Source organism: Portunus trituberculatus, chromosome 21 (genome assembly GCF_017591435.1).
Source record: "Portunus trituberculatus isolate SZX2019 chromosome 21, ASM1759143v1, whole genome shotgun sequence".
NCBI lineage: Eukaryota > Metazoa > Arthropoda > Malacostraca > Decapoda > Portunidae > Portunus > Portunus trituberculatus.
In genome coordinates, this window is record NC_059275.1 from 6,729,985 (window position 1) to 6,739,984 (window position 10,000).

The 10,000-nt window shown below is 43.0% G+C and overlaps 2 protein-coding genes across 4 annotated transcripts in view; one reads left to right on the forward strand and one right to left on the reverse strand.

The window, feature by feature from the left end:
• LOC123506918 (probable G-protein coupled receptor Mth-like 4) overlaps nt 1-7,638 on the forward strand; it is a 13,751-nt gene extending 6,113 nt beyond the window's left edge. The window contains exons 2-9 of one of the 2 annotated variants that reach the window (XM_045259335.1): nt 2,903-3,707; nt 3,891-4,143; nt 4,378-4,456; nt 4,693-4,850; nt 5,269-5,419; nt 5,571-5,747; nt 5,869-5,950; nt 6,063-7,638. In XM_045259335.1, coding sequence (XP_045115270.1) covers nt 2,952-3,707; nt 3,891-4,143; nt 4,378-4,456; nt 4,693-4,850; nt 5,269-5,419; nt 5,571-5,747; nt 5,869-5,950; nt 6,063-6,164 — 1,758 coding nt within the window. In that variant the 5' untranslated portion in view covers nt 2,903-2,951 and the 3' untranslated portion in view covers nt 6,165-7,638. The remainder of the gene's footprint in view (nt 1-2,902; nt 3,708-3,890; nt 4,144-4,377; nt 4,457-4,692; nt 4,851-5,268; nt 5,420-5,570; nt 5,748-5,868; nt 5,951-6,062) is intronic. The other variant, XM_045259336.1, reaches the window with a different exon arrangement.
• LOC123506921 (galactoside alpha-(1,2)-fucosyltransferase 2-like) overlaps nt 7,078-10,000 on the reverse strand; it is a 16,281-nt gene continuing 13,358 nt past the window's right edge. For both annotated transcript variants that reach the window (XM_045259343.1, XM_045259342.1), the window contains exons 7-10: nt 9,603-9,688; nt 9,109-9,207; nt 8,218-8,374; nt 7,078-8,007 (exon numbers count right to left, since the gene is read on the reverse strand). In XM_045259343.1, coding sequence (XP_045115278.1) covers nt 7,775-8,007; nt 8,218-8,374; nt 9,109-9,207; nt 9,603-9,688 — 575 coding nt within the window. In that variant the 3' untranslated portion in view covers nt 7,078-7,774. The remainder of the gene's footprint in view (nt 8,008-8,217; nt 8,375-9,108; nt 9,208-9,602; nt 9,689-10,000) is intronic.

Below are 10,000 nucleotides of genomic sequence, written 5' to 3' on the forward strand. Positions count from 1 at the left end.
AAAAATTGTAACTAGACTCGGTGTCCCCTACTATCATCAACGCTACTTGTACAAGGCTAACCGCTGCAATAACATTGAAAAGAAGCAGCAACAACAGAACAATGTGGAAATTATTAGTTATATCAGATAAAAAAATACGCACACGCGATCACACACACACACACACACACACACACACACACACACACACACACACACACACACACACACACACACACACACACACACACACACACACACACACACACACACACACACACACACATTTGAATAACCTTGGAATGGCGCCATAAGGCACAGACAATCAAACGAATCATTCTGCTTGCAACATTTAACCCTCTGGGAAACCAAGGTTGCTCTAGCTGCGGTGACTATTGATCTACTTTCTTTTAACCCCTTCAGTACCATTACGCGTTTCCATATCTATTCCGTTTACTATTTGGTGGTTTCATACAGCTTTAGAAACTCATGTGAGGGATTAAAATAGTAAAGACTGTGGCCACTAATCTTATGAAGTCCATAGACCCTTCCTAATGTAAATAGAATGGCCTAATCATACATAAATCTCAAGGTAAAAATGTGTCCCAGTAATGAAAAGGTTAAGGATACCAACACTGTAAACACAAAGATTCGAGGAGAGAAGTAAGAAAAGAAATGAGTGAGGCGACAACGTATATGAATAGCAAGGATCGAGAAAGGGTAGGAGTGGCGGAGAGGATCTGTGGTCAAGGAGGCTAGGGAATAGCGAGTCAGTATGGAGGGATAGTTTGAGCAAAGGTGATGTAAAGAAACAAATGAAGGAATAGTTAATAGGGTGGGCGAATGGATGAACGGAGGGAGGAAGGAGGAAAAAGTAAGAAGGAAGGAATGAAGAAGGAAAGTAAGGTTGAAAAGGAAAAAGGAAGGCAAGATTTTTGAATTTCCTTTTCTTTATTCCTGATTCTGATTAGTGAATTATTTTGACCCCCTGATTTATTTTCATTTTTTTGGTGAAATGCCTCTCCGTTCCCTCCTTTCCCCACTGTATCCTCTTCACTACATATTAAAATGGAACTCGAAACTCTACTCAAGGCAATGAACCACTACACCAATACCTCTAACACTGAATAGACTTATAGAAAGCAATGAACTAACTGTGAGACAATAAAGCAAACGAACACTTGGGCCTTGAAAGCAAATGTAGCCTATTATACGGCCAATTAATCACAAGACCCTCTCCAAACAGAACCAGAACAACGGATCTCTTCTTGTCAGACAACAAACAATATTCCGTTATCTAAGTTTCATGCGCGAGTCAAGGACAAGATGAGATGGAATTACAAGGAAAAATGCTGATGTGTCGAGGCCTCAGGGGCAGGGAAAGGGATGGCAATGAGTGAAGAGGTCACGGGAGAAAGACAATGGGGCGTTGGAGAGGCAGCGAAGAAGTGAAAAGAGAAGTATGGGAGATAGAAAAAAGATGAGACGGGAGAATATTCGGGTAAAGTAAGGAATACAAGATGTCAGGGAGATCACATGAGAGGGGATACTCGCGGGAACAAAAAGGGTGCAAGGAAGAGTAGGGAGTATCAATATAAGAGGAAAGGTTGAGAATCCGTGCAATATATATTTCTGCTAGCAAGTTTGCACTACTGGTAATGTTACTCGTACTGTTTCCATCATTGTTCTTGTCTGACGCTCGATGTAGGGAAGTAATGACAGTTCGGAGCGATAAACAGTAAATACAAAACCAGATGGTTGTTGACTCGTTTTCCTTATTGCTGCAATCTACCGTATATGTTATTGTACCGTTACTCATTTCCTAAAGGAATGAAGTCACAAGACAACTAATTTTCATTTCAGCCATTCATCCTTTGCCTACTATAGGTCGTTACAGCTTACTAAGAGCGCCGGAGCATACCTGGTTATTTCAAAGAATACTATTGGCAGCAAACAAAATATTAAGTAAAATTTTTTCAATGACGGTAGTATTAAGTTAAATGAAATCGCGTACATTCCTTCACATGAAGTAGCAAAATACAGTGTCGTCAGCAGTCAAAGGTCCGATATATCAACAAACGCTCGGCTGTGCGAGACGAGGAGCGGTGATGCCGGCAGCGGTGGTTACAATGCCCTCCACACAAACTCCTTACAATAACATTGGCAAATTCAGTAAGTCCCGCCTAGCTTCCTCACTGACAGAGAACCTCTGTGAAACATCTGGTTTTCTAGACATCTCTTATCATCAAACACAAAAGTGACTACTAACCTTTTTTTAGAGGGTTTGAAGAGAGCCATCTGTTGTGATCTCCCTCTTAGCCCTTCATTTCTCCTGCGTTGTTCTTCTCCCTTGTAACGTAAAGGACACACTCTCTCTTCATTGGGTGTTAACGATGAACCACGAAAGTTTCAAAGGCAGGAAACTCTACACAAAGAAAGAGACAACAGGACACAATCACTTTGACAGTGCTTCGTGACGCTCGGGTCAGAATGAGGTGCCCGTGGTGTTCCAACACACGATGCCAGGTGACTCCCATTCTCTAGTTATATATCGTTCACAAAAGGAAAAATTTGATGATGTTAATGTTCCTCAGGGTATATATTAACGCTGAAAAGGTAAGGTTGTATGAATAGGTATACAGGAAATTGCATTTGGATGATATGTGCTGGAAGTGAAAGATAGTGTTTTCATGGCCTTGTAACCAAGTAATTTCGAAGCTTCATTGAGAGAGAGAGAGAGAGAGAGAGAGAGAGAGAGAGAGAGAGAGAGAGAGAGAGAGAGAGAGAGAGAGAGAATTTATAGTTAATTTTCTATATTACTTAATATGGCTGTTTTATTTTTTTTTACAATATTTTTCAAAGTATTGATTTTTTCTCTTCTTAGTCTTTTTTTCTTTTTCTCAAGTTAATTATGTTATTACAGGGGTGTGTGAGGAATCTTCCAACTGCATCAAGAGTTGGTGTCAGACAAAATGCAGAGACTGATAAGTCTGGCGGGTTTGGTGATGGTGGCAGTGGCCGCCGTGGAAGGCTCCTCTGCCAGGCCTGGACTCAGTTGGTGCTCTGAGTCGACGATTGACAACATGAAGATTACTAAGGACAAGAAGCCAGAACTTGGTCAGATAGAGGTTGTGGTGAAAGAGTACATAGAGCAGAATGTGGTGGAGGAGGTGTTCATAAGAAAGGAACCTCAGTGCGAAGGGATCACAAAGCCGCAGACGACAGTCATCGACTGGGAGAACGCGGAACTCGTGAAGCAAGATGATGGTAATATCAGTCTCTTCTGGAAACCACCTGACACGATGCCAATCTTTCAGGAAGTTGACAACTTTTGCATCACCAACAAGAATCCTCAGAATCCGGAAGAACAGTCAACAGAACAGTTTAGAACTTTGTTTGCAAAATTCTGCTTTCCGGATCCTTTTTTGGAGTTGAAAGATGAGATGAGATTTTGCTCAGATATTAGTTGTGTGCGTAAGTGTTGTCCAGAGGGAATGTCACTGATTTCGAGGTCCAATTGTGGGCCTGTGGATCCCTTGGAGGAATGGCTGCCTGACGCCTCGATGACTGTGCTGTACGGGCCGCCACGCCACTGTGCCGATGTCTTGATTTTCCGCAACTTCTCCATTCTACCCTCAGGAATTATTGATTTGGATGGAGGATTACAAGTGAACGTTGACAGCTACTGTGTGGAACAAATCGGCAATCCACCCTCCCTGGTGGCCATGGTAAGGAACACGCCCGATGGGGTGGCTCATATGAAGCTCCTGTTGCTCTCGGATAAACTTCCAGTAAATTACAACTATATTCTATGACATTTTCTTAAATCAATTGTGCATGGTTTACGGTTTTCATGATAGAATGCTCTGGCAGGCACTCGTGAAAATTATTGTTCTTTTCAAAACTTGCAGTCTTGTGCCAACCAAGTGACCTCTGAGTACTGCGAGTGGAGACACATGGTGCTCAGGCCAGTGCTGCAGTGGATCTCAGTCGCATGTCTCATCCTCGTTTTGATTGTGTACGTCTCCGTGGCCAGGCTGCGAAGTTTGAATGAGGGCCGCTCCATCATCTCGCTTGTCATTGCACTCGGCGTCGCCTACGCATGTCTTAACGTTGTCAAGCACACGATAGTCCAAGGCAACACCCAGGCTTGTGAGGTGGCAGGTGAGCAGAGGCGTGGGAGCCAGTGGTGTGTACGTCTTTTAATATCTATACAATAACGTACTCGCAGGTGATAACCTTTACTAGACAGTTTTCCTTCTTGTCTGTAGGTAACAAAAAAATGTGATAAAGGTGTTCATTACGTGGTAATTTGCAAATCATTCATACGTTATTTTCCATTGTTCCCTCCAGCGTCAACTCTCAGGCCTTGCCGTGCTTATCAGTTTTTCATTTCAGCACGGCTGGCTCACTTCGGCTTCTTGGCTTCATATTTCTGGATGAATGTCATCAGTTTTCATACCTTTGTCAAACTCAGGTAAGCTTTCAATATTTTTGCTCTTAAGTATAATTTATTTCATACTTTAGTCATTCAGTTTGAAAAAGAGAAAAAATGTTTAGTAAACAACTTTAGCATTGCTATGTGATGAGTTGACTCAAGGTATACATGCAAAGATGCTTGGGGAAAGATAAACATCTTTGTGACTCCATGATTATTGTAGACAATTGTCAGGATGGCCTTAAGCAGATCCCTTCTGTGTTTGTGTCATGCAGGTCACCGATAAGCGACAAGTGGGAGAAACCATTGGTGTTCAGCCTGTACTCCCTCTATGCCTGGGGCGTGCCGTTGGCAGTGGCGGTGGTGGGCGCAGTGCTGGACGCCGTAGATTCTCATGCTGTCAGGCCGCACTTTGAGAACTGCTGGTTCCAAGGTAAGCCTCGCAAGTGGTATTAGGAAGAGAGCCGACAATGTGGCTTCGAACATAAACAATTGCTTCATTTAGGGGGTTCTGGAGTTCCACATAGTGAATGACAGCTTTAGTATATCGCTTTGGTATATCAAACATTTCCTGATGTAGAAAGATCTTTACCTGGCTGATTTTTTTATACTATTTGGTATTTAACTGTCAAAGAAAAGAGGAGAGGGATTTGGGACAGACGTTGTTAATGAATTTAAGATACCCTGCTATCACCACTTCCGTGTCTATTATGTAATAACTGAATGAAAAGGTAAAGTGTCCCTGGAAAAATTCAGTAAATGCCACTCAAGTGTGGCATGTAGAAGCAACACTGACCGATTCAGTGTCGCGGAGGTGTTTGTTAATGCTCACGGTGCCGCTTTGCCCTCAGACACGCGAGAGATGTTGGCCTACATGTACATCCCCATGATGGTGGTGATCTGCATCAACTTCTTGTTCTTCCTGGGATGCGTGGTCTTCATGTGTCGCAGGAGTGGGCGGGTTACCTTCAGTCCTTCCTCCAGCCAACACAGCACCTTCAGGTGAGACCCGTCACTTTACTGTCATGAGTTACGTTCACACCTGTGTTTGGGTGCTACCCAGAGTTGGTTGTGATTAATAGAGTGGCAGCAAGAAATACAATAAGATTAACATTGCTCAGAGTAATATTATGTTACAAAATTCAACCAACAGTAAACAAGACAGGAAATGTATCAATAATTACATTATGATGCACCTTTCCATTGCTGCTGCCGGTGCTCCTGATGACGCCTGCAGCGCGTGGCTCTACGTCAGGCTCTTCATACTCACGGGCATCCTCTGGCATACGGAAGTGGTGGCGTGGTACTTCTTCGAATACTGCAGCATACTGTAAGTGGTGCCTGAATCCTGCCCTGCCATGTGGCTAGCGTGGGCTGTAGTGTTCCTGTATTATACAGAATCCCCTCCATTTGTTCTGTAGCTCACACACTGCGTATTTGTTCTTCACTAGGGAATGGACCGCCGACATACTCAACTCCCTGCACGGCGTCTTTGTGTTCATCGTCACGATCTGCTTCAGGAAGGACCTCAAGGTAAGTCACACAGGAAGACCAATGGCACCAATTCTTGTCCACTGCATCACTTCACCTTAATTTATTTCCAGTAGTGAGCACCACTCATTGCTTATCCATTGGGCCCTTGCAGGTGTTCCATTGTGGGCGTCCTAAACTCGTCCAGAAGGGAAGGCAGAGCGAGATCACCACCACGGAGGCGTCAGAAATGGCGGCGAATCCCTTGGTATCGTAAATGCTGCCGACACTTCCTGGAGGCTCCACTATTTTTTTCATATTTCTCTTTTGCTCCTTTACTTTCAAACTCGTGTATGTTGTCCACTTTCTTTCTAAACGTCACTCTTGTTACTCAATATAAATAACAAGGCGAGTGCAATGGCTATCATTAAGGATCCGAGATAAAAAAAATCAAAACAAGACTCGGTTATTAGTAGCAAACATAGAGTTTTGTAATCACTACATATAGATAAATTATCTCTTTGTCTGTATAGTATAGTAGTATGTCATCCTTTACTTTAAATAAAATTTATTCCTTTCAATGCGATATGAAACCAGAAATAATCCATTTAATCTTTATACACATCTATAAGAAGAAGAGGGATTAAAAAGAACATACATTTTTCTTTTGAAGTTTCTGCCCAGTCTAAACACTGGAAGAGGCTGTGGAACAAACAAAGATGCCTCAGTCATTAGCTATTAAGGAATGCACCAAATAACTATCATCTGGTTAATTACGTATGGATATGGATATTTCATACTTCTCTTTTTAAACCTACGGTATTTCTGTATCTATTTGTTTATTTTATTCATTCATTACTTGTCTAGCCACGATAATTGATAACAACATGTTCTCTACGAGTATGTAGAAATAGCAGCAAATGATGTAACCGCTTTGTTATTTATACCGAGTCTTCGATTCCCCCCACCAATCTGGTACTCGAACAGTCATTCACACACCTGCCAGTACATCACAGCAGTGATGCGTCACTGCTGAGTCATGATTCCATTTTTTGTCACGAAGAAAGCTGCATCCGTGGATATTTAATAATCAGGCACTGTGGTGCATAAATATTGGACATATTACTCGTATCTTCAAGTATCTCTATCGTGTCTGATGTGAAATGTGTCTCAAAAACAAAGACAGCGAACGTGAGATTATTTATTAGTGTACATTAGCTCCATGTATAGTGAGCGGTACATCATCTGGAATGGCCTGATATAAACAGGCAGCCCACAGGGATGACAGGAGAAAGTTGAAGAATCCTCTGTTGTACAGTTAATTCATATTGACAGTGATCATTATTACTATTATTATACCGATTGATGTCCCGGTGTCACCCTAAAGACAACAACACGCCCTCCTGGTGCTATATAGCTTCTAATTCTACAAGCTCCAAGACACCCGACGTAGTCTTCCTGTAGGGCGTGGTGTGCGGCGCTTACTCCCACACTTCTTACGCCTTCACGTCTCCCTTGGATATTGGATGTCTCTTGTAGCGTTTGTAGTGCTTCTTGAAAAAGCTTGACCATGTGTGTAAGTGTATGTGATGAAGGAAGGGAGGGAAGCAGTGTTTGCAGGAAGGGAAGCAAGGTATGGCGAGGTTCAAGCAGTCAGTCGCCATATACTGCCTTCCACAAACCCTCACACCTGGTCGAGTAGGCGGCGTTTATATTCTTATGCGATTTTTTAATAAAGCTAATTATCTCAACCTTTTGACTGTCACTTAGCTCCTGCATATTACGAATCACTGACAAGGAGAGAAAGGCTACTGAGAAGCACCACTCTAAACGAAGGAAGCGTAATGGACGGGAAAATGGACAGAGTATTGTAGAGTGAGGAGAACGCTAAGACCCATCACTACCACGGCTTTCAACCATCAAGGGAAGCCAGTTTTCAAAGCCCCTTGAGCCCAAGCTATCTGGATGCATGAAGGGCGTCTTAGAGCACCCGTTGACAAGAGGATATACGACGTGCCCACCGGCTAGGAATGAGGACCAGAACCCAAAGGAGCCCACGGTCATGATGGAGTGCGAGCAGGCTGCCAGGAGCGCCATGTCCCCCTCCGCCGTCCTGAGATCTGTGAGGAGTGAAAGAACAAGACCAAGCATTCAGTCTTCTGTGTCGCCTTTACTCGGGATAAATGCAACAAAAAATAGACTAAAATAAAAGTAGTTGACGAGAGAGAGAGAGAGAGAGAGAGAGAGAGAGAGAGAGAGAGAGAGAGAGAGAGAGAGAGAGAGAGAGAGAGAGAGAGAGAGAGAGTAGTTTTCTCTTGCCCTAAGTATACCTGAGAACACGACATCGGGGTGGCGGTGCAGGTGGTGGCGGGCGTGGGGGAGGTCGTCAGAGGTCACCACGAAGAGCGGATCGGCGAGGGAGGCGCGGTAGTGGTTAATTGCAGCCTCGTAGAACTCAGGACCCGGCAGACTACAGTTGTGGAAGTTCTGAACACGACAAGAGGATTTTTTCTTATGTAAGTCGGGAAAGTTGGCTAAGTGAGATAAAAAACGGCCCACTTACTTACCAGTTCCCTTGCAGGTCCGAAAGAGTTAGCCAAAAGAAAAGGATAAATGTCTTGAAACCTGCCTCTTAAATGAAGTCAAGTCATAGGAAGATGGAAATACAGAAGCAGACAGGGAGCTCCAGAGTGTAATAATTGCATTGCAGACAAACAATCGTTACTTGTAAATATAACGAACGACAAGCAAAATAGTACTCACACAGAGAAAAGACTAATGGAACGTAGAATAACAGAAAACCAGAATCTATAGTCGCACGTATGCCAGGTAACACAACACTGCCACAGCGCCACGGAGACAGCGCCGTATTCAGAAACGCTTCCTTCTCTCACCGCGACCATTTTTTAAAAGACTACAGAAACGATTAGCCGAGTCCCAAAGAGAATTTTTCATGTTGATAATGCAGAAAACTTGTTAAAATGTCACTAGAAAATATAAAATCATCCTTAAAAACCCGTATCACTTCAATTAGAGCCCTTTCAAAAGAGTGTTTGTCCTATTGGTAATGCAGAAAACTTGTTAATATGTCACTAGAATAACAGAAGCATACTTAAAAACCCGTGTCACTTCAACTAAAGCTCTTTGAAAATGGTGAAGGTGCGGTGCGGAGTGTTTCAGAAAATGGGCCACAGACACACGGACACACAATACCACTCTACCTTTATAAAGTTCACGTAATCACCCCGGCGAATGTGCAGCCCGACGAAGGTGACATTGCGACCCCTCCCATGCCTCGCCCTCTCCAGGAATCTTCTTGCCTGCAGGGGAGGGCACAGTGACAACAAGGAAGGCAATGCAGGGAAGTGTTTTGGGGATTATTAGGAATTTAGTCATTATTTCAATACATTTTTTTCTTATTTTGGGTAAACATTTTTGCGACTGCCTCCTACAATGGGTGTTTTTATCTATTCATTATTTTAACATTTTGCCAGAACTTCTTATACATAAATAGTAGTAGTGGTAATAGTAGTAGTAGTTGTAGTACCAGTGGTGGTGGTAGTAGTAGCAGTAGTAGTGATAGATCAGTAGTAGTAGTAGTAGTAGTAGTAGTAGTAGTAGTTGTAGTAGTATTTAGGTATATTAGTATAAAAGTAATATAATTTTGAGGGATAGACATTGTTGTTGTTATCGATGTGTTTTTTTAGGTTCCTACCTCCTGCTGTAGTTCGGCTCGGATCCTGTAGGAGGCGCGGATGATGCTGAAGTGTTGGGCGAGCATCCACATCCGGTTCGGGTACCCTGCAGAACTGATACACACTGCACTACCAACACTCGTAAGACATAATGGCCTGAGGGAAATATACACTAGTCTACCCTAAGCTCGCAACCATGAAAGAAAACGAAAATTCTTTAGCCATAACTTATATAATATTGTGTTCCTTTCCGTGTATCCTGAAACGCCTTGCTCTCCCCTGACAAGTATATTCAAAGGGCACAGAGACGGTCACGCAGGTTCTCAAGAAAGTTTTCCCTATCATTAAAAGTCCGTGAAACTCAACAGTTGATAAAGTCTTTTTGCAGTCAGATTGTCAAGTGTTTTTCATATCATTA